The following is a 27072-nucleotide window of genomic DNA, read 5'->3' as shown; positions in this document are numbered from 1 at the left end:
TAGTGACACAGCCATTTACAGAATACTACAAATGCAGCATCCAACTCATTCTACAATTCTGCATTAGAGTAACATGGGTATAATGATTTGCAACTATTTATAAGCATGCATGACGCTGTATAATGTTATAATAAGGCTGTTAATGTTAAGTATCTATATTGAAGTTAACGATGGGACTACACTGATATTTAGACCGTTTTATTTCTGCGCTTAAGGCTGATTCGAAAGTTCTAATTTCAGCGAATCAGTTTGTCAATTACAAATGACCGAATGTAGCATTTGAGGCAAAACACTTGGATTTAGAAATGTGTTGCATTCAACAACCTATTAAATGGCCCATTTGAACCATTCCCATTTCCATAAGACTAGGCCTTCTTCAAAAGCTCTACAGACTGTCACCTTTCCTAAATTCCAAATGTCATACTGCGTTCTTCATAGTCCTGAATAACTTATCTGCTTTAGTCCCAGTGCTGTGACACCTCATTCAATTAACCAAGACCTTGATTACCTGAATCAGGTGTGATACTGCAGGAACAGAGCATGCACACCTTGTGGCTTAATTTGCAGGACCATTAGTGAAGAACAAACTACCGGCGAAAAATTGGGATCCTATGAGATGCTTTTTCACACTGCTGGCCCTTTAAGAGGCTCTATTGCGCTTGCTTTTTTCACTGGTCTGTGTCATTTTAGCTATGGCGAGGGAATTAACAAATGGATAGCAAAGGGTACAAGCAGAGGTAAATATTTCTTCCCCAAACCAGTGAATAACAACTACAGGCAAATATTCCTGACAGGCGGTACAATTACGTGGGGCGTGTTCTACAGAGTAGCCTACATACATGGACGCTTTCGGCAGTGATAACCGTGAAAGCAACGAAATTAGTTTTCTAATTCACAGAGAACACCTCTGTTCTCGAAAGCGGTGATACGGGGTATCGCTGACATTCGAAGAAAGTGGACCGTTCCCTATGGTTTCCTGATACAGGCATGGCGCGAATAAAGGCCTTTTTCTTCTCGCCATCGAAAAAAACGTCAATTAACTAAGCTCTGATAGCCTACGTTCTATATTTTGTGCGGAGAGAGTTGGATATTGGACCTCAAAATGTTAACGGGATCCAAAACCACGTTCAAAGTGAGACAAATGGTGCCCGATATGAAGGTAGGCTTTCGACTCAATGTTGATTCTCTTCGTATTCTGAAAAGTAGCCTGCCGTGGGTGAACTTTTTAGGTAGCAATGAGACCAATAAACTGAAACATTTTCCATCATTGTTGAACTATATCAACAGATGTGGAGTGTAGATTCCACCTAGATATTTTGATGTGTTCAGAATTATTAGTTACATGACGAATTAGATGTACACATTGTATCGAATTCTCTAGAATTCCATGAAACATTGTAGCATGTATTACTTGCGGTAACAGTTTAATGGAATGACAGCCTACATTCCACAGACAGAAGACTGAAGGCCTTTTATTCTTACTGTCTGGGACTGAGGGGGTTGTTATTTTGTTTTAACGCTTTCAGTTGAGGTGTTCCTTTCATACAGTATCCAATACAAGCTGTCCATCGTAGAATTCTTTGCTTGATTCACTAAGAGTCTATATATTTGGTAAAGAGGCAGGCACAGGTAAAGAGGCAGGCAGCATATGTGCCCTGATTTTTTTTTTTTTTTTTTGCCTGCTTGGATTGTATTAATTATCCATATCAAATGATGGCATGTGCTATGAATGCCCATATGGTTAGTGTTTAGAGAAAAACAATAACTAAACATGTTGAGCTGATGGACTAAACCAAAACGTAAACCCTACATACACAGTGTACAGTTGCATACTGTACAGTATTATATGAGAAGAATGAAATGTGGGAATATGATAGACTTCGACAAGTGGGATTAGCCTACATATTCAAGACCTTCGATCACATGCATAGAGCGATGCCTGTTTTCTTAAACAACTCTTAACTACTCTTCAGCAGCATCTCGTGATTCTGAACTTGGGTGGCCAGGAAGCAATCATCCACGAAGCCGCAACCATCACACACTTTAGTGATTAAGGCCTATATATAGAAGAACCTCGGAGACCTGTGGTTTCTTAACATTCAGGTTTATTTCTGAGATCTTTCATCATGTGTTGTGGCCTTGACTTTTTTGTTGTTGCACAGAACACATTGTGGTGTAGCTCTGGATGGGTCTGTCTGCACAGGTCTACACTGTTGATGCCTTCAACTCTGTTACACCATCACAAAGGGACCAATGCTTTACCTACAGTATGTCAATGAACATGCTTTGTCATGCCCATCTTTGGAAAAGTATTTGTAAATCTGCATTGCTGCTGCCTTTACAAGAGATACAAGAGTTTTGGACATCATTACATGGAAGTGTGTGTGAACACATTCGGGGCGAGGGACATGTCTATAAGCCCAATTAAAACCAATCTAAATAAATGGCAGAACCTTGGTGGTATTTGGTAGGCTGATTATTACAGTGATGGTTTATGTCACAGACTAGATATTTCTTTAGAATATTCCAATTTATGCTGGTGTGCTCGTGCACTCTGTGCTTCTTAGCTCTTCAGCAATGGTTATTTTGAGAAGCCGCAGGGGGAAACGGTAACAGATGCCTCTAAACTCAACCCTCAGGCATTGCTGCTCACGTGGAGTGGGGGTGATGTGCACAACATCTCACTGTTGCCATGGAAACGACAGCCTGAGGAGCAGGAGTTTTTGAAATTGATTATGAATATAACTGCCTAACATAAATGGCAGTTTCTTTTAGCTATCTTGAAAATAAAACGCTATGGTGTTAAGTTAGCAATGTGGCTGTAGATCAACTTATGGTAATATCCTGTATATTATATACACCCCACACTGTGTTGAGATTTAGAAACGCACTGAATGGAAATTAGGAATGAGTTGACTATGGATCTGAAACCTTTGTCACTCTCATTTTGTATTTAATAATTAGGCTACAGTTGGTCCCAATACTGAACCAAATTAAATTTGTGGAATAAGTGTTGTAACTCTTGTGCATGTAGGCTATGTAATACCAAATGAGTTACCATTGATAAATGACAAAGTCCTGCTATCCATTTCACATCACATGCAGACTGGTTGGGTTATAAGGAGGTTTGCATGTTACTGTTCATAATTACAGTCCAGGCTTGTTATTTTCCCTCACTCTGTCATTCCCCTCCCCTGAGTTCAAATGCTGGCTCCTCAGCTAGCTAAAACATACGTCTATGGGCTGGAATCGGGAAGCAGTCAGTCAGCCACACAACACAATGCAAGTGCCACAGAGTGGCTGGAGATCCAGGAGGGCTCATAAGAGAGCCAAAATGGTATTCACACACCCAGTCCCATAGGGCCAAGACCTCAGATCCTGAAACAAGCTATGAAACTGGCGGTGCTTCCCATGCGGAAACTGAACAAAACAATGCTGTCTCTCATTAGTAAACAAGATGTATGTTTGTTTTCAAGGGTTTATTGATTGTACATTGGGTGATTATTAACCAATGCTGCTATCCCCTAGGGAAAGCGTGAAATAAGGATAGTAGTTATAATAATAGACTATTTTTGTCCCTTTCAAGTGTCTAGAATGTTTGGGCAACACCCAATGTGGGAGTTGTATGTTTATGAGTTGCTAGAGTCACTAATTTTTGTTAAACAAGAAGCATATTTAAAACATGAGTTATTGAAACCTGTCCTGTTATTAGTCGAAACTAGTAGAAATACTTAAGCTACGTACAGACACATGCACAAACGGTGACAAATAGACGCTTGAAAGACGTACCGCCACACACACCCTCTGATTGAACATTGAACCCTCCTTACACAGCGAGTGCATCATCGAGTATACAAACAGTTTCCTTCAGACTAGATGATACACAGTTGAATGGAAAGGGATATAAAAGAGAATTAGAATGCAAAATATGTCTCGCCATGAACAACAACTAATTTGGACTTGATATCATTAAGGGCAGTTAATTAATGTTTGTTGCAGACCAAGTCTATACTGAGGTCGTTATAATGATATATATGGCCAAGATGCCTTAGGCATTACTATAAATAGTCCCTCTACCTTCATTTATATGGAGAGTAGTGAGCACAGATTCCAAAGGGAGAATTATAGTACTGATTCTGCAGGTTGTGGAGTAAGTTAGGGGTTCAAATCTGCATTTTAAGCAGGGCAAGTGGATAATTTTCACATTAAACATTGATAGCATATGAATTCACGATTCATTAAAACATTCATGATGTTCTCCTATATGTTTTTAGAGCCCTATGACAATACCACAAGCCTGCTTATTGATGTGAGGAAATGGACAATACCACATAAACCAACAGGCTAACCTCCCTCTACAGCAGCACCACATGGTAAAACAGTGTGTTTTAATGATCTAACTAGTAAATGTAACTACCTGAGCTACACACAGGCCCCTTGTTGGCGAGGGATGTTGTTCAACCCTACAGTGTGAGGTTTATGTGGTGTTGGACTGCCACTTTCCTCCCTCCTGTAAGTTTGGTCTATTTTAGGGCAGAGGAGGTATGTTCTCCTCAGAAGAAGAAGTCCGGCCGCAGTAGCAAGGGGAAGCCATGAGCAATGGAAACTGCAATGGGCCTTGGCTGCACTCCCTGAGGAGAAAGGGAGGGAGGGAGGGAGGCGGCACAGGGAAGAAGGAGGCAGTGAAAGTGATAGAGTAGTACACAAGCAGAAGCCATATACTTAAAGGAGAGTCAAGGAGTGAAACATCAGCAGAAACAGAGCCTGGACATGTGGTTATTCATTTTGGGGGGTGAATTGGATTTAGGACTCTAATTTGGGATTTTTCCTCTCCCTCACTGATTTAGGGTTCCAGTCATTTTCGTCTAGACAGCTTCACCTCACCCTTCTCTCTTTCATCTAATCTAATCTACCTGCTGACTTGTTCTACCTTTGTCTAGTGCAGTTACTCTTCATGTTATGACACATTTTGTTGTAGTTTATTTGATGCGCTTTCATTCTATTCTTCCTTAGCCTCCAATGTAGTTTTAGTTGGTGGAGCAGTTTGGAGCATTTCTGCTGTTGGAATCCAAATATGTTTACTGAACTTCTGAATATAACACAACTCCAAGGCACAGAAACAGAGTTTGTTAAGATTGTTAACTCCCAAAACGGTTGATACAAGGAACTGAGCTTATCAGAGAAAAAATAAAACAAGATCTAAATATCCTGTGAAGTTCAGAAAAAGAGCGAGCAATGCAGCTGTGGGTGTTTGAGTTATAAATAGGGAATTGGTCCTGAAACAATGGAAAAACATATAAGCTGAAAAGCCAGATGAAAATTAACAATGGTGTACTGGCGAGCAGAAACCAAGAACCTTGTAAAGTTTTAGTGTTCTCCCTTGTAATTTGAAAAAAGGCTTGTTTTTCCACCATTCTGCTAACTCAGCTCTCCTGTGGAGGTTTGAGTGAATAAAATTGGTGGAACAATAACCCTGTCCAGAATGTCTTGGAATGACCCAGGACTTTATCTTCTGTTTTGAGAAAGTCAGGACTGTTAGCCCATTTCTGAAGTTTTTGTTAGGGGGTTGGCAGTTTGGGGTTGGGGTTTGTCTCACACCAACTGCAGCCAATGAATTTGGAAAATGTATTTACCACATTTCTTCACTTGAGAATTGGCACTTGTTTTCTGAGGCAATAATTGAAATGCTGTGTGATTTGATGATGGGAAGAAGCTGAAAACCAATACTACTATTACTCAGAAAGATGTGCAAGTTCTGTTATAGTTTCACAGACAAGGCAAACATACGCTATGAATGAGTGGAATTTACAACCTGTTTAAGGAGCAAAGGTTCTCTTTGTTTAATGCTCTCGTGAGGTTTTAGCCACTGTCAATCTTAAGGAAACCAGAAGAGTGCCATACGTTTTCATTAGCATGTTTTATGTTGGCACGCAGTTCACTTCACCACTACATTGTGTGTGTCACGAGAGTTATAGTAGCCTAAGAGTATCTGTCACACATTATAGTAAGTTGTTTTTAGTTCGCAAACAAAGAAATATGTGACTAAACTGGCACCAAAAGTTAACATAATTGTGAACAGTGACCTTGTAGGCTGCAAAGAATTGCTGAGTAATCAGTACCATAAAGATTAATTGTGTACTTTGACCTCAGTTCAAAGCAATTTCTATGTTTCTATACTGGACTGCCTGAGTGGTCAGTACCAGAACAAACAGTTCCTTTTTCAATGCATAGGCCTATGTCTTGTGCATTGAATGATTTCTACCCTATGTAAATGGTCTTCTGTGAGGGGTGGGAGCTCAGGCTAAATGGGCCCATATGTGCTAGCAGCTAGCCAGTAGTCCAGTAATAGCAACCTGTGGTTCTATGGGATTAGATTATGCTGCTAGCAGAACAGCCTGAAGTACTTTGAGACCGCATCAAATCATACAGTACAGAGCAAAACAACTAATAAAACATGGAAACTGAGAGTCATCATGGAGCATTGTGGGATTGGCTATGGTTTTTGGGAATGTGGTCAATAGGAAGACCTTGAGTCACATATCACATAAATCACATAAGTGTTTGCTTCTCTAACTATTGAAAGGATGCAGTAATAACACCAGGCCTGTTGTCTGTTCCCCCCACAGGAGAGGATGCTGAGTCACAGTGGTGTCAACGCACGGGGGAGAGACATGTTTGGACTACGCTGCTTACCAGGTAAGACCCAGACTGATGAATATGATGCTAGTTCCATGTGAGAAATACAGTAGCTATACGCGTATAATAACATGTGGGTCTGAAAACACAGTGTCAGCCACATGTCTTTAGGCAAATCCATCTGTATCACTGTTTTCTTACTAAATCCTAGTGCTAAGCTACTGTAATGTAGCCTCTGTGAGAACAGTGTGTCAGTGCGCTGCGGAGAGCAGTGCTGCTGGCCCCTGCCCCTGGTCATAATCTCAGTGTCAGCAGCACGCCGCGGCAGGAGCTTTACAACAGGAATGTTGGCAGGCCAGGGCCCCTCCAGAGCCAAGCTAATCTCTAACGTTTCATATCAGCAGTTATTCACAGCACCTCTGTGGGAGCAGTGTGTGTTTCCTTGTCCCTTTCACTTTCAGCTCTCACGTCCACCTTGTATCGCTGACCTAGACACATCCCTCCCCGTCCCTCCTCCCTCACTTCCCCCTTCATTCACCTTTTCTGTTTAACTCAGAAACTGTTTCTATCTCATTCTTTCCAGACTCTCCCAGTCGGTTTTGAGGTTCACTGTGGTCCCATTCTGAGTTGTTTTTGTTGTCGTGTGACTGTGAAATGCTGTCCGTCCGTCTTTCTTTCTCTCCGGCCCTCTTCCTCCCTTCTTCCCTTTCTCTGACCAGTTTTCTATGTCCTGCCATGGCAGATTTGAAACACAGCTGGTCATGGAAACCTGTCTCACATTAAGGCTGAAAGGATTCATCCGAATGGGAAACACTGTATAGTTTCTGCAAACGGAGTTCTCTCATGTTGGAAACGGACTTTCAGCTTGGAAAAATGTGTTACACACACACACACTTTCACAGAGGCACCACGCAAGGGAATGGGGAATCTGTGGAAGCAAACTGGGTGAAAGGGCTCACGTTGCAGCATCCCACAGACACACACAGACAGTCGGAACAGTCCCAGGCCTCAGTGTACTGTATACTATACAACCCTGCGTGCCATTCATCACATTCTCAGATAACACTCGGACACAAGACAGGGGAAACCAGAGCGGGCTCCAGGGGGTAAATGGGTCAGGGCAGCACAAACAGCTATGGGTAGATAGATGGTGTACCTTTTGAATGTGAGGGGCCTACTATAGATCCACAGACAAAGCCAAGTGGACAGGACCCTCCTCAGAGCATAACCACAATCCCCTGATCCATGCACTTATGTTACACTGGATTTGGGTTGGTGTCAATCATTGGACTCACTGCTGGCCTTGCTGAGTGACAAGAGAATAGCAGGTCAATATCGGTGAAGAATATAACATTGTATGTTTTATGACTTGAAGTTCCTTTACAAAAGCTCAATTTGGATAGCACACTAACTACCTAAAAAAATAGTGAAGAGCTCTGTGCATTCTGTGTGTGTGTGTGCATATGTATACATGTTTTCCTACATTATCAGGACCACAATGTACTGACAAGTCGCCAGAATGTCCTGACAAGGTTGGAAAACAAGAAACATTTTGAAAAGGCAGGACTTTTTTCATGTCCTGAATTTGTTAAAATGAATATTTTAGGCTTATGGGTTAGGTTTGGGGTTAAAGTTAGGGTTAGATGTAGGTTTAGGGGTTAGGGAAAATAGGATTTCTGTCTTATTCTCTCCCATTGGTTAGCAGAGGGCCAGAAACGTCTCCTCTGCACGCACATAGGAACAAAATGGAGAACAAATGTGGTTGGAAACAAATACAATTTAAAATAGAACATGTGGTTCATATCACATTCAGCTTTATTCTCTCCGGCCGATTTCTCAGGTTGTCCGATCCACTGGCAGAACACCAATGGACAAAGAAAAAGATAGCCACAGTGGGGACTTTCCGGTGTTTACGTGTGTTTGTATGAAAGTGTCTGTGCATGTGTATGTGCTTGTGTCTGAGTGCATCTGTGAGTCTGTGTGTACATGTGTTTTTGTGTGCGAGAGAGGGTTAGAAAGGGAGGGAGACAAAGGCAATGAGCGTTGTGTGTGTGTGTGGTGAGGGTGGGGCCTGCACTCTGCAGGATGAAAGTAAAACTGTTTAAACTGTTAAATTACCAGTGTCGTCTCATAAACAGCTTCACTGTATACAGAGTATTGAGTGACTCAATCCTCAGCTTCCCATGCTGTGCGACTGTAAACTACCTGCAAACTCTCCAGTCCAGAACTCAGTCAAACCAGAAACAGTCACTTCCTGTCCCCTCTCTCACATCTGTGAGCCACAATGCCTGAGGAATGTCTTCAGCACTGTTGCACCCGGGGAGCCATAAAAAGGAGCACGCAAATCCCACTGAGCTTGATTGGCCAAAGAGTAACAGGCAATCCTAGAAACAAGGCTCATTTGTGTGTAAAAGTGTCCTTAGGGCGCCTGGTTCAGGAGTTTAATTCCTAGTTATATGTCCAGGACTTTAGAAAGGGAATACTTGTGCTGAGAGTTTGACTTTGATCTGGCATCGTGAGACCGAAGTCGGCGTAAACATAGCCTAATCACACTGCCTTGCTTGATTCCAGTCCTCAGCTCACACCCCCCAAAGATCTTGTGGCTTTGTTAAGGGACCTTTTGAAGATTTCTTAGTAGCTTTCGCCAGGCTTTGTTGTTAATCTTGTGCAATGGGCAAATTATTGGAGTGTTAACAGTGATGACCTTGATTACAACCACACTTTCTTTTCTCATCGGATAAACAAGCATTTGATGTGTTAAATTACGATATACTGTTTTGCTCTATTTATGCAAGTCAGTGTCCCTGAAGGTCTAATTGGCTGTCTGAGGAGGTTGAGCTGTAGCAAAAATTGCATTCTTTGTACAGTTATGTTTTTGTCTTATTGCTTTTTGGTTTTCCTTAAACTTTATTTTGAAGGAATTCAGTTGTTCCTTAAATTTAGTTTTGAAGGAATTCAGCCCTGTCAACAACCCACCAAATCCTTTTTATTGTTCTAAAAACTGAAAGATTCTAACATTCTCTCCACCATGATGGTGTCTGGCCAAACACTTCCCTTGCAAGAGACAAAAAGGCAATTTTCCCCCTCTACTCTCCAGGACTCTGTTGCCATGGAAACCCAAGTCTAGCTGGGAAAGGCTTTGTTTTGCTGTGAGAGAGCATTACGAATGTGCTGTCTCAGTCTCACTGCTGTGTGAGAGAGGGTGTGTCTGTGTGCCCGGTGTGTTTAGATGTGAGAGAGATGTATGGGTGAAAGGGCTTGTTTTTGGAAGCTTTGTTCTGGAGTTCTAGAGTTCTGGAATCTTTATTTTCAAGCATGAACACAATATTACAGATTTCAAAATTGCATAAATGTTGCATACATTCATCATTCCCAACAAAGCATTTAAACACATTTATGGCGTAATAACATGATAATAGCCTAATATTGATAGCTGTAGAGCCAAAGCTGTATCAGTCTGGAAAATATATTTGCCTCTGTATCCCATGGGACTAGACAAGCGCAAGTTAAATTGCACATTTTATTGACATAAAAAGAAGGCTCAGTAAATATGCACCAATAAATACATCCCTGCCCAGAAGGGAAGTCATGCATTTGGATTGGAAAATGCATCTGAAGTGTAATGAGGATACATAAGTACATTATATTGACAAGAAAACATTGGAGTGTGAGATGGATTAGTATATGACTGGCGTTGATACAAATAGCTTAATTGTTCTTTGTCCAAAACACCACAATGAGAAAAGGCAGGGGACTCTTCATCAATCTAAATAGGAAAATGAATTAATTGACACACACATGCCTCTGGTATCATGCTGCCTTTTTGTATTTGTGACAATGTTTGCATTGATATCAATAATTACGATGATGGAATGATTCCTCACTTGCTTTAAATATGTTTGTGTAGCACTAGCACGTGGACAGCTTCCACTGCCATGGTTATCTCCACCACTCCCTTCTAGTAGCTCTCCAACTTTTTCTTGAGTTCAGTCACCGATTTCCTCACCACCCCAAAATCACAGCCTGGGTTAGTGGAAGTGGCAGGCAAATCTTCGGAGACAGGGTTACAATGTTCCTTGTACGTCTGAAGGAAATAGATGTGATCTTTTGTGTGTGAAAGCTGATCCAGCCACAGCTTACCCACCTCCTGCTCCAGTCGCATCAGGAGTATTTAACCCGACTCACTTCAGCCTTCTCCTGGGCTCTGATCGACTCCTTCACCTCAGAGCACCTTCTCTCAATGGAGCGGATCAGCTCAGTAAAGATCCTCTCACTATCCTCCACTGCTACCTGTGCAGAGCTCTTGAGTGACGCCATAGCTTCTCTGAGCCGTTCTATCTCCCATCTCTTCTCTTTTCTCTTCAGTTGGAATGTTTCCCACCATATTTTCACCTGACTCTCTCTTACACTCCTTTCTGCTGCAGCTGAGACTGTATCACGGCCTTTATGTTCATCTACACAGATAACAGATACACTGCTGTTCCTTACAGTACTCGTCCAGCAGTTTATGACGAGAGCAGACCTTCTCCTGCAGTTTCGGCAAGGCTTTGACTAGCGTGTACATCTGAAATGCAGAAGACATATAGTGATGTTGGAGGGGAGCCTTACAGTAGCTGGCCATACACACCAGACAGGACATATCCGCTTTGCGTTTTCTCCCCGAGCAGACGTCACACTGCATATCTCCGGGTCTAGCATAAAAGAAAACACTTTGGAATTCTCTGTTCAGTTTCTCCACCATATCAGCCAGGATGGTATTTCTGTTCAGAAAAGGCTTTGTGATGAAGGTCTGTCTGCACTGTGGGCAGCTGTAGACACCCTTCTCATCATCCTGATCCCAGTAGCGCTCAATACAGTCCTTACAGTAGCTGTGTCCCCAGGCAGTAGTCACTGGATCTTTCAGTAGATCCAGACAGATCGGACAGGAGAATTGGTCCTTCTCTACTGAGACATTAGCAGCTGCCATTTTGATACAGACTGATAGATACGTAGGCAGACTGAGCTAAAATCTTTGTCTGAAGGTAAAGAAATAGACACCGATTCAGAGTCTGGAAGGACAAAAGAGTTGAATGTTGCGTGCCGTCTTAGAGAGAGAATGAATGTCTGAGTACCTTTTCTGAAACCCTCTTTCAATGATTTTGAGTTTATGGAGCCCGATCACAAGCTGGTGAATTGTGATTGTGGATCAAAGTACATTAGAGAGGTGTTCTTTGTAAGAGCTGTTATTAACAACATAGCTAACTTATGTACAGTAGAACTGTAGTCACATTGGTTGCACACACCATATTTCATTCTTTGTATGTGAAATGTCAATGTGATCGGAAATATGAGGCGAATGCCAAGCTGGACCCGGATGCCAGACAACTACAGTGCCTTCGGAAAGTATTCAGACCCCTTGACTTTTCTCACATTTTGTTACGTGTTAGCTTTATTCTGAAATTGATTGAATTGTTTTTTTTCCTCATCAATCTACACACAATACCCCATAATGACAAAGCAAAAACAGGTTTTTAGAAATGTTGCTAATTTATAAAATAAAAATAACTGAAATATAACATTTACATAACTATTCAGACCCTTTACTCAGTACTTTTTTGAAGAACCTTTGGCAGCGATTACAGCCTTGAGTCTTCTTGGGTATGACGTTACAAGCTTGGCACACCTGTATTTGGGGAGTTTCTCCCATTCTTCTCTGCAGATCCTGTCAAGCTCTGTCAGGTTGGATGGGTGAGCGTTGTTGCACAGCTATTTTCAGGTCTCTCCAGAGATGTTAGGTCGGGTTCAATTCCGGGCTCTGGCTGGGCCACTCAAGGACATACAGAGACTTGTCCCGAAGCCACTCCTGTGTTGTCTTGGCTGTGTGCTTAGGGTCGTTGTCCTGTTGGAAGGTGAACCTTTGCCCCAGTCGGAGATCCTGAGCGCTCTGGAGCAGGTTTTCATCAAGGATCTCTCTATACTTTGCTCCGTTAATCTTTCCCTCAATCCTGACTAGTCTCCCAGTCCCTGCCGCTGAAAAACATCCCCACAGCATGATGCTGCCACCACCGTGCTTCACCGTAGGGATGGTGCCAGGTTTCCTCCAGACGTGTCGCTTGGCATTCAGGCCAAAGAGTTCAATCTTGGTTTCATCAGACCAGAGAATCTTGTTTCTCATGGTCTGAGAGTCTTTAGGTGCGTTTTGGCAAACTCCAAGCAGGCTGTCATGTGCCTTTTTACTGAGGAGTGGCTTCCGTCTGGCCACTCTACCATAAAGGCCTGATTGGTGGAGTGCTGCAGAGATGGTTGTCCTTCTGGAAGGTTCTCTCATCTCCACAGAGGAACTCTAGAGCTCTGTCAGAGTGACCATCGGGTTCTTGGTCACCTCCCTGACCAAAGCCCTTCTCCCCCGATTGCTCAGTTTGGCTGGGCGGCCAGCTGTAGGAAGAGTCTCGGTGGTTCCAAACTTCTTCCATTTAAGATTGATGAAGGCCACTGTTTTCTTGGGGACCTTCAACACTGCAGAATTTTTTTGTTACCCTTCCCCAGATCTATGCCTCGACACAATCCTGTCTCGGAGCTCTACGGACAATTCCTTCGACCTCATGGCTTGGTTATTGCTCTGACATGCACTGTCAACTCTGGGACCTTTATATAGACAGGTGTGTGCCTTTCCAAATCATGTCCAATCAATTGAATTTACCACAGGTGGACTCCAATCAAGTTGTAGAAACATCTCAAAGATAATCAATGGAAACATGATGCACCTGAGCTCAATTTCGAGTTTCATAGCAAAGGGTCTGAATACTTATGTAAATAAGGTATGTCTGTTTTTTATTTTTAATACATTTGCAAGGATTTCTAAAAACCTGTTTTTGCTTTGTCATTATGGGGTATTGTGTGTAGATTGCTGAGGATTTTAGAATAAGGCTGTAACATAACAAAATGTGGAAAAAGTCAAGGGGTCTGAATACTTTCCGAAGGCACTGTATATCTGCTTGACTCAACCGTTCAGTGGCTGACATAGCTGAGAAAATAGCACCTCCCAGCCTCTTGATAAACTCAATGCTGAAGTTTACATTCACTCACATTTCTGTTATACATAACACTCAACATTACCCTCTCCCTTCCCTCAAACACAGTCATTCTGGTATTTTGCACAATTCATCACTTTACCTTGGAATGCTCAGTCTTGACGATGGAACTCTCATAATGTTCTAAAATAGTCTACGTTTTTATTGTTTTCAATATCAGCCAGATTTGAAACATTCTGTGGACAATAAAGTTGTTGTATTCTATTCAGTAAGCTCCAGCCTAAATCCCCTGTCTGTGTTCCCCAGGAGAGTGTGTGCTCCAGCCTAAATCCCCTGTCTGTGTTCCCCAGGAGAGTGTGTGCTCCAGCCTAAATCCCCTGTCTGTGTTCCCCAGGAGAGTGTGTGCTCCAGCCTAAATCCCCTGTCTGTGTTCCCCAGGAGAGTGTGTGCTCCAGCCTAAATCCCCTGTCTGTGTTCCCCAGGAGAGTGTGTGCTCCAGCCTAAATCCCCTGTCTGTGTTCCCCAGGCGAGTGTGTGCTCCAGCCTAAATCCCCTGTCTGTGTTCCCCAGGAGAGTGTGTGCTCCAGCCTAAATCCCCTGTCTGTGTTCCCCAGGAGAGTGTGTGCTCCAGAGGGCTGTGTTGGTGAGGAAGAAGCTAACTGCCAAGGAGGGGGGGGGATGGCTGTCTGGCACTCTCTTCTGTACCCACTTCAGAGTGGCCTTTGTGCCTCAGGACAGCCCCAAAGCTGACGTGAGTACTGGACTAGCTCTGAGTATGGACTGGTGATCGTAGTAATGATACCGTATTATTGCTAGAAGAAGGCTAGTGGACATAATCATAATAATAATAATAATAATAATAATCACAATCAACAACATCATATAGAACGTTTTCAGACCATCCATTCATTGGTGTAAAATATCCTGATCAGACAAACTAACCTATATTTGTACCATCCCTCCAACCCTCTGTATGTAGGACAACGCAGACCCTGTGCTCCTGGGGGATCATGACGTGGCCCTGGCCTCTATTGAGAAGGTTGTAGCTGGTAAGACTTCTTCTACAACTCTACTAGGCTGTAGTGGTCCCAAACTCCTTTGTGCTATGAGAGCCACGAGATGTACTTGTAAAAAAAAATATGATGAATGATATAAACAATTGTAATATCCTAAACCCAATTCAAGACTAGGCTTGACACAGGAAGCATTAGCTGTGAACCATCAGTGGTGTAGTGTGTTCTGTGTACCTGGCTTTGACTCTAAGATGGCTGTGTAACCTCTGTGCTGCAGTGGGCCCATCCCGGACCAAGCTGGTGACGGCTAGCTCCTCTCTGAAGTTCACTCCTGAGGAGCTGGTGTTGTACTGTCGGGACCTGCGTGTTCTCTGCTTCCTCTTTGACCGCCTCACTCCTGACACACAGGCTGTGGAGGTAGTGTGTGTGTGTGCGTGTATACTGTATGTCAGCATGTGTGATAAAAAAAAAGACTTTTAAAGCACATTTAGCACTTATAGAATAATAATCATGTAGCATGCGCAGCGTCTCCTTATTTGAAGATTGACTTCAGAAGGTTGTGATTTGAGTTTCAAATGGATATTATGCAGCATGTACCCTGTGAGTAGAGAAACTGATGTGTCTTGTAGGTCATTGTGATCATGCATACAGGGTCTCACTCCATGTTGAATGCTGATGCACTTTGTCATGCTGATCAGCAGACTGAGTCTTGTTGTTCCTCCTCAGATAACGTACACCATTGCCAAGACTTACCAGCCTCTGAAGCCAGGGGCTGTCCTCTCCTTCCAGAATGCAGCCCTGGGGAGTGTTGGTGAGTCTCACACACGCTGGAATACTTGATTTAAAAAGTCATATTGAAGAGAGCACATTTTGAGTACAAAGAACTAAAGTATTTTAGAGGTCATATAGGTACTTGGAATTGTTTCTTTATGAGTCATTCATACACAAACAAACAAACATACACACACACACACACACATCTCTTTTTGTCTGAAATGTAACCACCACATACTTCAGAATCAGCCAGAGATGGAGGGTTATGGGGCTGGATATAATTGCTATTGCATGCAGGCCCTTGATAAGATCTCAAGCTTAGAGATATTCTCTCTGGCTCTCAAAGATCCTCCCAAAATAAAGAACGTACTGTTTTTAATACAGTGCACTGAAGCTCTTCACATATTAAAAGCATTAGAGGGGTTTGTTAGACAGACAAGTTAGAAACTGTATTACTGTATTTTTTTTGTATTAGACTATTAAAAAGGCTGGACCTTTATGTCATCAAATATTTAAAAAAAAATATATATATATAACATATATATTTCAACAGAAAGTTACAGGTGCAGAAACAAAAGCTAAAACATGTAGCTGCCAACTAAGAAGTCACTTGGTTTTCACCATTACAGTGAATATCTGACTGGACAGAACATACTGTATACAGAAACATGAGCCACTACTGTACACCATGCTAATATGCTATGCAATGCTACGGTACGCTACACTGGACAGGATACAGGCAGCTAGCTCTCAGGCAGCTCTAATGTCTGAATATCTGAAACATCACCCTGCTGTGTGGTCAGGATGTGTTCAGTTCAGGTCTATACACCAAACAACTGCAAACCCCTGACCTACAACCACATCAGTCTTGAGTTTTCACACTTTCACTCTAGCTGAATAGAATAGCATTAAAGATACACTATGCAGAAATCGCTCCGCCATTTCATGGTTGCTAAAATTCTAATAGTTCGCCTAATTTCAGTTTATGTGACAAAACAAGCAAGTATAGTGTAGAGAATATTGTACCATGTAAACCGCTGTGAAATATATTTTCCATAACCAAAAATATAGTATTGTCAGCTGATTGAAGCTGGTGTACAAAATCGAAAGTAAAAGACGCAAAAACTAAACTTAATAATGGGAACCATAGAAATAGCACACATAGAACATATCTACAGTTTTTTAAGACTTGCTTTTAATGAGAATGACAGATCTATAACTCACATTTCTGTGAATTTGGTTGGGTCGCCCAAAAAAGTTACATAATGCAGCTTTAAGCGTGATATAGAAATGTATTAATAGTGATACACATCAAATCAGCATAACCAATGTTTCAGTGTGGCTTTTCTCAAGGAAAGCTCAATCTCTCCACCACCCCCACTCTCTTCCCCCCCACCTTTTCCGACAGAGATGAAGCAGTTCCTAAGCAACCGTAGGCGTGACGCCCACATGAACTGGTTTGATAGTTTGTCGGACTGGGAGCAGGAGCTGGAGAGGACCGGGGCCTGCGGCTGGAGGGTCAGCTCCGTCAACGACCGCTTTGAGATGTCCACCAGGTAGCCTATACACCAACCACCTGACGCTTTCCTAGTGGTTAACCTGTTTGGAACTTGAATAGTGGAAAATATAAAATACATTATATAGTTGCCCACTCTGGTCCTGTTAGTGTTGGGCTGGAACAGAAGCCTGTGCACACTGTGCTCCTGGTGTAAAGTTAGTGTCCTATCCCAAATGCCCATTAAACTTGCAATGGTTAAAGTCATTTTCTCCTATTTCATGTCAGTCTGCCCAAGTTCAATGTGGTCCCTCAGAAAGTTCTAGACACTGAGCTAAAGAAGACCTTTGCCCACTTCAACGAGGGACGCATTCCTGTAAGTAGAACTCCACCACTCATCATGTGACCCCTCAATATCAGTCAGGTCAGAAAACTCAGTTAAAATCTCATGCCCTGGCACTACAAACTCATACAGGGATTTCAGAACATATACAAAAACCACTACTATTGAGACCACGTTGTGTCTAAATCTGTGTGACTGTTGTCCTCCAGCGCTGGTGTTGGCGACACCCTCGGGGCAGTGACCTGCTACGGATGGCCAGCTTCCAGAGCAACATCTACCATGAGAAGGATGACATCAGGTTTGTGAGTGAGTGAGTGAGTGAGCGAGAGAGATGCCAAAGGCTATTGCTTCACAGCAGAATCTTAAAGTCAAAACTAACCTGTAATCATGTACAGTGAGGGAAAAAAGTATTTGATCCTCTGCTGATTTTGTACGTTTGCCCACTGACAAAGACATGATCAGTCTATCATTTTAATGGTAGGTTTATTTGAACAGTGAGAGACAAAATAACAACAAAGAAATCCAGAAAAACGCATGTCAAAAATGTTATAAATTGATTTTCCATTTTAATGAGGGAAATAAGTATTTGACCCCTCTGCAAAACATGACTTAGTACTTGGTGGCAAAACCCTTGTTGGCAATCACAGAGGTCAGACGTTTCTTGTAGTTGGCCACCAGGTTTGCACACATCTCAGGAGGGATTTTGTTCCACTCCTCTTTGCAGATCTTCTCCAAGTCATTAAGGTTTCGAGCCTGACGTTTGGCAACTCAAACCTTCAGCTCCCTCCACAGATTTTCTATGGGATTAAGGTCTGGAGACTGGCTAGGCCACTCCAGGACCTTAATATGCTTCCTCTTGAGCCACTCCTTTGTTGCCTTGGCCGTGTGTTTTGGGTCATTGTCATGCTGGAATACCCATCCACGACCCATTTTCAATGCCCTGGCAGAGGGAAGGAGGTTCTCACCCAAGATTTGACGGTACATGGCGACGTCCATCGTCCCTTTGATGCGGTGAAGTTGTCCCCTTAGCAGAAAAACACCCCCAAAGCATAATGTTTCCACCTCCATGTTTGACGGTGGGGATGGTGTTCTTGGGGTCATAGGCAGCATTCCTCCTCCTCCAAACACGGCGAGTTGAGTTGATGCCAAAGAGCTCGATTTTGGTCTCATCTGACCACAACACTTTCACCCAGTTCTCCTCTGAATCATTCAGATTTTCATTGGCAAACTTCAGACGGGCCTGTATATGTGCTTTCTTGAGCAGGGGGACCTTGCGGGCGCTGCAGGATTTCAGTCCTTCACGGCGTAGTGTGTTACCAATTGTTTTCTTGGTGACTATGGTCCCAGCTGCCTTGAGATCATTGACAAGATCCTCCCGTGTAGTTCTGGGCTGATTCCTCACCGTTCTCATGATCATTGCAACTCCACGAGGTGAGATCTTGCATGGAGCCCCAGGCCGAGGGAGATTGACAGTTCTTTTGTGTTTCTTCCATTTGCGAATAATCGCACCAACTGTTGTCACCTTCTCACCAAGCTGCTTGGCGATGGTCTTGTAGCCCATTCCAGCCTTGTGTAGGTCTACAATCTTGTCCCTGACATTCTTGGAGAGCTCTTTGGTCTTGGCCATGGTAGAGAGTTTGGAATCTGATTGATTGATTGCTTCTGTGGACAGGTGTCTTTTATACAGGTAACAAACTGAGATTAGGAGCACTCCCTTTAAGAGTGTGCTCCTAATCTCAGCTCGTTACCTGTATAAAAGTCACCTGGAAGCCAGAAATCTTTCTGATTGAGAGGGGGTCAAATACTTATTTCCCTCATTAAAATGCAAATCAATTTAACATTTTTGACATGCGTTTTTCTGGATTTTTTTGTTGTTATTCTGTCTCTCACTGTTGAAATAAACCTACCAATAAAATTATAGACTGATAATTTCTTTGTCAGTGGGCAAATGTACAAAATCAGCAGGGGATCAAATACTTTTTTCCCTCACTGTACATGTTACCCGGCAATTCCTGAGATGGGACAGGTTAGCAGGCTATTGTTGAATGCTATTCCTTGTGCATGTCTGATACAGCGCGTAGCCTGGGGCAAAGACAGTTTAGTAGCCCTGGGCTATGGTTACACAGTAATGGAGTGTGACATGTCTAATCACAGAGAATAATGCTAATGGCTCCCTGCCTGTCTGTCCTGTGGGATGTTACTGTAGGAACCTGGAGTTGATCCTGTTTGGGGGCCAGTCTCTGTGTGTGGTGGTGGAGCTGGGAGAAGAGATGCCTTCACCCACAGACATACAGCTGGCACACACCCGCCTACGGGCTCTGTGTCTGGGAGGTCAGTGCAAACCTTGTGCACCTTTTGGAAAGACAAGTGTATTAGTCTGTGTTTTAATGTATCTGACAAAGACCCACAGTGGACAAAATGTCAGTCAAAATATTGCTACAGTGCATGTAAACATAGGACTGTATTCTGTTTTCTATTCACATGATAGCCTGCACCAGTGACATTTGATTGGGGTTGCCTGTTTCATTGGCAAGCCCTCCCCTTGCCTCTCCCGTGGCGTCTTTTTTTATTTGTTGACATTCATTCGCTTTGGCACAGGTTTTACACTGCATCTATGGAGGGGGACTCCAGCCCTGAGGGCCAGTGGGCATGCATATTTTATAGGGAACATAAAGTGGTGTTAATCTATTTCCATGTGCTTCCCATTACAATGCTACTAAGACAGATGGTAGGTTAGTAGAGATCACATCCAGTTGACAAGACCCCAGACACCAATTTACCTCCTGAAATTACGGATTTGGATTCAAGCCAAAATACCCAATAAATCAATGTATACCCCCTCATATAAGCGTACACTACTCATATTTTACGATATGTGAGCACCATGTGATGGTGGCGTGTTTTTCCTGACGCTTCTTCCTCTAATGCTCTGAGAAGTCAAAACAGCTTTGAGAGACGGTTTCCTAGACTAGGAGACAACTAGTTTCCTAGACAACACCTTCTCTGTTGTGCTGATGTGGAGTTCACAGGGACAGGACAGGGCAGGGCACACCACAGGGTCGCTGACTCCCACGGCTCACACATTGCTCACATTGTTTGGTTTATTGTGTGATACCTCTACACAAGACTGAGGGATTTGGATAGACAACAACCACACAAATCTATGGGCCTCAGTCATCATGTCATGTTTGAACTACCTTAACAATTGTGAAATATTTTTTAAGACTTAAAACGATGTGTTTTCAGAAGATATTTATTTACAGCCAAACATTTAATATGTAGGGCTATGGATAATATTTCTTTAAAGATTTCAGGTGCAATAGTATATCTTAAAACTTGTCAAATCCCCACTCTAACTTACTGTATGTACAATAAGGCTCCTTTGACAAAAACATGAACAAGGTTTCTTTGTCTTCTGTGTTTGTCCACAGACATCTCCACATCTGTGTCAGTGCCAGATGACAAATGGCTGTCTACGCTGGAGAGCACCCATTGGCTGGATTACACCAGGTGAGAGGTCATGATTGGCTTCTCACCAAAGCAATAAATCATCTGTAATGAATGTGCCAGGCCTACATTGATTTGGTAGATTTTTAATGTCTACCTAGTAATGATAGTGCATAGCTTGGTTTATCTCTTGTAAGCCTGTAGCGCAATATTGATGTAGTATTAATGTACCATTATAGCACATTAGCCTAGCCCTGGTTGAATGTGTGGCTTTATTGTGTTACAGTAGCTGTAACATGCAGATTTAGAATGCTCTTACATACTGTTACAGAACATCCCTTTAGCATGAGGCTATAATAATGCCTACACATGGATGTTGAATGTAGCTGTCATATATATTCAATATGTGTGTGAGTCTGTTATAACTACACAGTAGACCTAGTGCATAGCTTTTTTACAGGCTTACACACATGGATGTGGAAGCGTCTATGTGCTGAACCTGGCTAGAACTGTGATAGTAGCATAGCATTAGCATGATGCTCTGCTCCCTCCCCAGGTGCTGTCTGAGGAAAGCTGTTGAGGTGGCCTGCCTGCTCCGCGGAGGTCACCTGACTGTGGTGCTGCAAGGTGAGTCACATGACGAGGGCCAGGCAGCACCGAATATTAAATCCATTCATTTATTATTCACCCTGCGTTCCTCATTAAAGCGTTATTAGGGCTTACCCTGAAGGAGACTCGTACTGTACAAGCACTACTCTACTAGGACACTAATACAGCAGGTGGTAGTCTATTGTGTCTGGTGAGATTGTGTTATGATAGTGTACTATATTGTCATGATGACTGGCTCATTTTGTTGTTGAAGTTTACTGTAGTGTGTTGGAAGTTCAATGTGGGTACCAGTTTGACTGTTTCTGTTTTAGCCAGCTTGTGGTTGTCTTGCAACACAAGGCAAGGATGTAGCGAACTAGCGATGTTGAACATAAATAGTCTGGCACCCAGGCTGGAGAACACGGCCTTGGAGAGATGAGTGAGTGGAATATTACGGTATATTATGGGGAGAACAGTCTTATGGCAAAGCTATAGACGTTCTTGACTAAATACAACTATTTTGCCATGTTTATACATTATTATTACATGACTCCATGTACTGACACATATAATTAGGCTTTGAGAGTCAGTCCTAGTCTGTTGATACCTATGGTAGCTACCACAGACTGAAAAGTCAACAGAACTCTGTGTTATATGAACAATGGCTGCTACTGTCCTGTGATTTTCCCTTCCCCCGTATGAGTTGTGTTGTCTGGCCAGCCTCAAGTGGGCTTTTTGGAGAAGAGGGTTGTATATCACCCCACAAAACCACAGAGCTGACTGTGTCCTGACCACAAGTAAATGACTGGAGAAATGACCCAATGGCATTTTCAGACAGGCCTAGCCAACACTCCCTCCTGCCTGTGTTTAGAAAAAACCTTCCCACCAGATGTGGGGATTTGGGAGAGGTTCTATTCTAGTCCACAGGGGGGGCACTTTTTGTGGGAATGAAAGGGCTGATGTGAGACTGTGGCATTTGGATTGTCATGTTTTGTTGTTTTTTATACAAGGCATTACTCTTCTCAAATATATTTTATTTTGTGTGTGTTTGGGGTAGATGATCCTCTGATATCTGAGCCCTGAATATGTATACTGTTACTGTATTCAGTTACAATTAATAGTCTTATTGATTGTCTATTTCCTCCTGTTGTGTGCAGAGGCGGAGGACCGGGACATGACCTGTGTGGTGTCCAGTCTGGTCCAGGTGATGTGTGACCCCCACTGCAGGACCAGGACGGGCTTCCAGGGTCTGGTGCAGAAGGAGTGGGTGATGGCCGGACACCGCTTCCTCAGCCGCATCAACTACCAAAGGGACAGCGACAAGGAAGAGGTGAGAGGATAAGCTGTGGAGTGTGTGTGTGTCACCTATCAGTCAACTCACCTATCAGTGGTCATGGGGGGGAAAAAAGGAAAGGAAAGGAAACTATTTGCATTAGGACACAGCATTTAATGCCAGTCATATGTCTGTGGGGATCTTTCTCCCATCTTTCTTAACCCTGTATTGTCCTCCATAGGCACCAGTGTTCCTGCTCTTCCTGGACTGTGTGTGGCAGCTGTGGGTCCAGTACCCATCCCGCTTCCAGCTGACAGGGGACTTCCTGCTGGCCCTCCAAGACAGCTTCCACCTGCCCCTCTTCAGCAGTTTCCTGGCCAACTGCCACAGGGAGAGGTGCAAACGCTCACAGGTAGGCTACTGTTCAGCAACACCACCGCTAATGCTAATGCTGATGCTGTAGTACTAGATAAGATACACTGTAGGTATGCTACTGTAAGCCATTTTAGATGAAAGCAGTTGATTTGCGAGGCGAGTCCATGTATGGGTGGTCCTCTGTAGCTCAATTGGTAGAGCATGGAGCTTGTAACGCCAGGGTAGTGAGTTCGATCCCCGGGACCACCCATACGTAAAAATGTATGCACACATGACTGTAAGTCGCTTTGGATAAAAGCGTCTGCTAAATGGCATATTAATATTAATGTCATTTTTAATCTCACTCATGCATCAGCTCATATTGTCATCAACGATAACTATTGAATGAGCTCAGATTGAATCAGACGAATCACTGTTCTCTCACCTCTTCTTCCTCCATCCCTTTCTCTCTGTCACAGAACCTATCTCAGAGTTACACCCCAGTGAACGGCTGGAGAGACGTGCCACCCAGGGGCTCCATCCCAGACCCATCAGACCCCCCTCTGCCCCCTGTGTGGGACTGGGCTCTGCAGTACAGCAGCCAGAGACGGGAACGTTTCACCCAGCCAGTGCCTCCGCCCGCCCTGCCACAGCCCCTACTCAACGGCAACCTCAACACCAACCCCGACGCACACAGGGTAGGAATGAGAGGATGTTATTATGGGGGATGCAGTCAGGTGCTAGGAGTGTGAAAGGCACTATATAAAGGCAAATTGTGCATTTGATCATTCATGTTAGGGTGTTTAGTAACTCAATTGCTATCTCAATGAGCTCCTGTCTTACAAAAGCCACCCCGCTCTCTCTCTCACACACACACACCTACTAAATATCAACGCCCATGATGAGGGAAGAGCACAGGCCCACTGCACCCCCGTGTGGTAGGTCTCAATATTGCAACATGCTTAAGGTACATAAGGGATATTCAAACGTATTATTCTCTCCATTTCCCACCACCTCCATCTATCTCTTCCTCCCTCTTTCTCTCTTCTCTCCATCCCTCTCTCAGCTGAGTGACAGCGCACCAGGCTCTGTGTTCCTGCTCTCCAGGGGCTCCTTCTCCTGCTCTGCTAACCTCCTGCCCTGGCGCAGCGGAGGGGGCTCAGGCGTCTACCGGAAGAGCCACCGGAGAGGGGGGTCCTCCTCAGAGAACCTGCCGGGCCTGGAGAGGCTTCTGAAGGCCTGGGCCCTCACAGAGCTCCCCCAGGGCCACACCACCACCACAGCCGGTCTCCAGGGGCCCCTGGATCCCTACGAGCCTCTGCTGCCCCTGCTCCTGGGGCCCTGCGTAGGTGTGTGGAGGGACTGCTACCTCCGCGGGGCTCTTCATGCTCAGGTACATAGGGAAGGAGGTTAATTCTCACTACTGTACAGAGCATAGAACACTGTTGCCATGGTGATGTTTATAATAGCCTATCGTACTGGTGTGTGGGTGGGTAAGCAAAATGAACTTTGAACTCGGTAAATGAAAAAGGATTTCAACTAGAAGTATTGCATAAAAAATGTAGTAAAAAGTTGAAATTCATATTTTTATTCAACTGAATATTTGAGGCAACGTTGTACTAGACAAGCTTCACATTTTTGCTGGTCACATCAGAAACTACAATTAGTTAGTTCCTCATGATAACAGAAACCCTGGCCATGTTGTGTCCTCAGGCTTTCTCCCACCCCATCTCCTCGTCCACCCAGCACCCAGTGGAACAGCTAGCCTGGGAGGTCCAGCAGCTCAGAGACCAGATAGCATTGGCCTCCAGCCCCACTAACACAGCCCCAGCCAAGAGACAGGAGCCCCGTCGGACAGACTCCAACCTCAACCAGAACACCAACAATAGCACCTTCCTCTTCCCAGCCTCCAGACCCCCTGGACCGGTTGTCTCCAGAACCATGCCCCCTACCTCGAACCTCCAACCCAGGGTTCCTCCACCTTCCTCTGCCCCTCTTTCTAGACCTGGCCACAGAGACAGCAGCAAGCACACATTCCTATTTGGCCACCCATCCTCTTCAGAGGCCCGTCCAGACCAGCGTTACTTCCCCGCGCCCAATAATAATGCCAAGCTGCCCAAGAGCAACGGATCTTCACTGAGCTCCTGAGCTCTGGGTGTCCCCTGTCAGTTAGCACAAATGGTAGAAACTGTACAAACTGTTCCCCCCTGGCTCTGAACTCTAGAATGAGATCACCTATACACACCCTCCAATACTCTATTTCCTTCTCTGACACCTGATCTCTGGGTGGAACCAGATTTTCCTGTCAAGGCCTGTTTCAGTGACTTTGAGGCCATAACAAGACGAGGAGAGTCATGTACTGAGCAGGGAGGAAAGACTAAACTGCAGTAATGCATTGAGCAGTGCAAAGCACAAATAGTATTGGAAATGTTTCTGAAAGATTGTTTAACTTACAACAAATTGTCTGTTTTACTGAATATGACACCCAAACTGATGGCATTCCCTAAGAACGTATTGGTGTTTCTAAAAGCAGCAAGCTAATACCCAAAATGAATAAGGGCTGATGATCATTGATAAGCTAATGACATGAGAGCACAAATAATGAGCTGTTGGCTGAAATATGGAATCAAATACTTCTATTGAGAAGACTTCAGCTGTTTTTAGAATCATGATTAACTGAGTGACAACCTTCATTCTTGACCAGACGGCTATAATACGACTGTTGTCCTGACTCTGTCTCTTAGTCCTTTTGAGTGACAATAACCCCCACTTCCAAAACCAATTCAGCCTTGAGAGGAAAAATGCAGAGATCTGTTCACCAAGTAAACGCTAGGGAGAGACACTGACGTCACAAAAAACATGCTTTAACTCCAGGCGTTGTGTCCAGTAAATTTGATCTGGCATTTAGGGCACTGGAGCTATTTTGGTACTGTTCCCATATCTTTATACTTGCATGGATGCTAGTAGTGAACCATGAGAGGCATAATCTGTTGAATGACTCTGTATCGTAACCCTGTTTTTCAGAATATGGCCATGGTCAGTTAATGTTGCTCTAAGTGTGATTGAGGTAAAAGTGCTATTATGTCTATGGTCTGTGCATCTCTATTGAGAGATGTAAGTATTATTGACCAACTTTGGTTGCGTATGAATTTCAGAAAATTGAATTATACATTTTTAAGTGGTCGTGACCAAGAGTATTACTATTTTTTTCACCCTTATGGTGTCATTGTGCAAACCATAAGTTCTAATGGTTCATATTTATAATTTACTTTTATTTGGTACTGCTAGATGTATGTTTTTTTAAGGTAAGCTGCTTTTTTTTTTCAATAGTGTATTTTTTTCATTACTTGTCCTGACTGCTAGTTTTGTATGCAGCTAGCATTCAGGTCAAGGACTTCTAAATGCGTCATTTAGAAGAAATGTAAATTTCATTCAAAGCACAGTGAGGTATTGGGACTGGGCCACTCAGTCCAGCCAGATCGTTGTTGTTTGCATGATGTGGATATTAAGCAGCAAATGCACTGGCATGATTTCCATATACTGTAACACTCTTCAGACAACAGGGATGTATTGTATGTTTATACAAAATGAGCATTTCCATGCAGAGAAGTACTTACATTGTATGGCAGCCGGAAACCCTTTTATCCTATGTATTTCTCACTGAAATGTGTTTCAGTGAAATATCTCATGTTTATTATGAAAATATAAAGGCTGAAGGTGGTAATGTATATGACTTACATTGGTCTATATCACGCTTGTATTACCTACAGTCATTCCTATGCCTCAGTACGAGAGCACTTTGAATTATTCAATGGCTGTAAATATTCATTGTTGAATGTCACAGCACACTGTTTGATATCAGTTACTGAATATCAGGTTGTTTGAGTTTTTGGATTTGATGCCAGTACTTTTGCTCCCATCTTCCATGGAAAAAAAGGTCATCACATTCCCTAATTGCATTGGCTATACAAAGAGAAAATTAAAGTCCCTTTCAGCATGCAACCCCACTTCCTATATCTATACACTAGTATATATTTAAATGTTTTGGTACGAATGACAATGATTTGCCAGATGTACATATTTTTTCTATCAGCATGTTAGGATCCTGATTTAATAAACTGTATTATAAGTTCATAAAA

The 27072-nt window shown here is 43.3% G+C and overlaps 1 protein-coding gene across 1 annotated transcript; it reads left to right on the top strand.

Moving 5' to 3' along the window:
* Positions 1-792: 792 nt before the first annotated feature.
* LOC311140360 (myotubularin-related protein 11-like) lies at positions 793-27072 on the top strand. The gene is made up of 17 exons (XM_084175388.1): positions 793-1159; positions 6627-6696; positions 14261-14397; positions 14626-14695; positions 14937-15076; positions 15386-15470; positions 16842-16989; positions 17217-17304; positions 17481-17569; positions 19478-19602; positions 20703-20781; positions 21275-21345; positions 22464-22636; positions 22821-22991; positions 23413-23631; positions 24000-24326; positions 24647-27072. Exons 1-17 carry the CDS (start codon positions 1103-1105, stop codon positions 25079-25081), a joined length of 2484 nt encoding a protein of 827 aa, XP_084031514.1. The 5' UTR covers positions 793-1102; the 3' UTR covers positions 25082-27072.

This window comes from Coregonus lavaretus (genome assembly GCF_964263955.1).
Source record: "Coregonus lavaretus genome assembly, chromosome: 13".
In the NCBI taxonomy this organism is placed as follows: Eukaryota; Metazoa; Chordata; class Actinopteri; order Salmoniformes; family Salmonidae; genus Coregonus; species Coregonus lavaretus.
This window is presented reverse-complemented; position numbering and strand designations above follow the sequence as displayed.

Coding starts and splice junctions, on each gene's coding strand:
- LOC311140360 (XM_084175388.1), top strand. CDS start 1,103: ATGTTAACGGGATCCAAAACCACGTTCAAAGTGAGACAAATGGTGCCC. Junction 15,471..16,841: donor TGCAGCCCTGGGGAGTGTTG/GTGAGTCTCACA, acceptor CTTTTCCGACAG/AGATGAAGCAGTTCCTAAGC. Junction 20,782..21,274: donor CATTGGCTGGATTACACCAG/GTGAGAGGTCAT, acceptor CTCCCTCCCCAG/GTGCTGTCTGAGGAAAGCTG.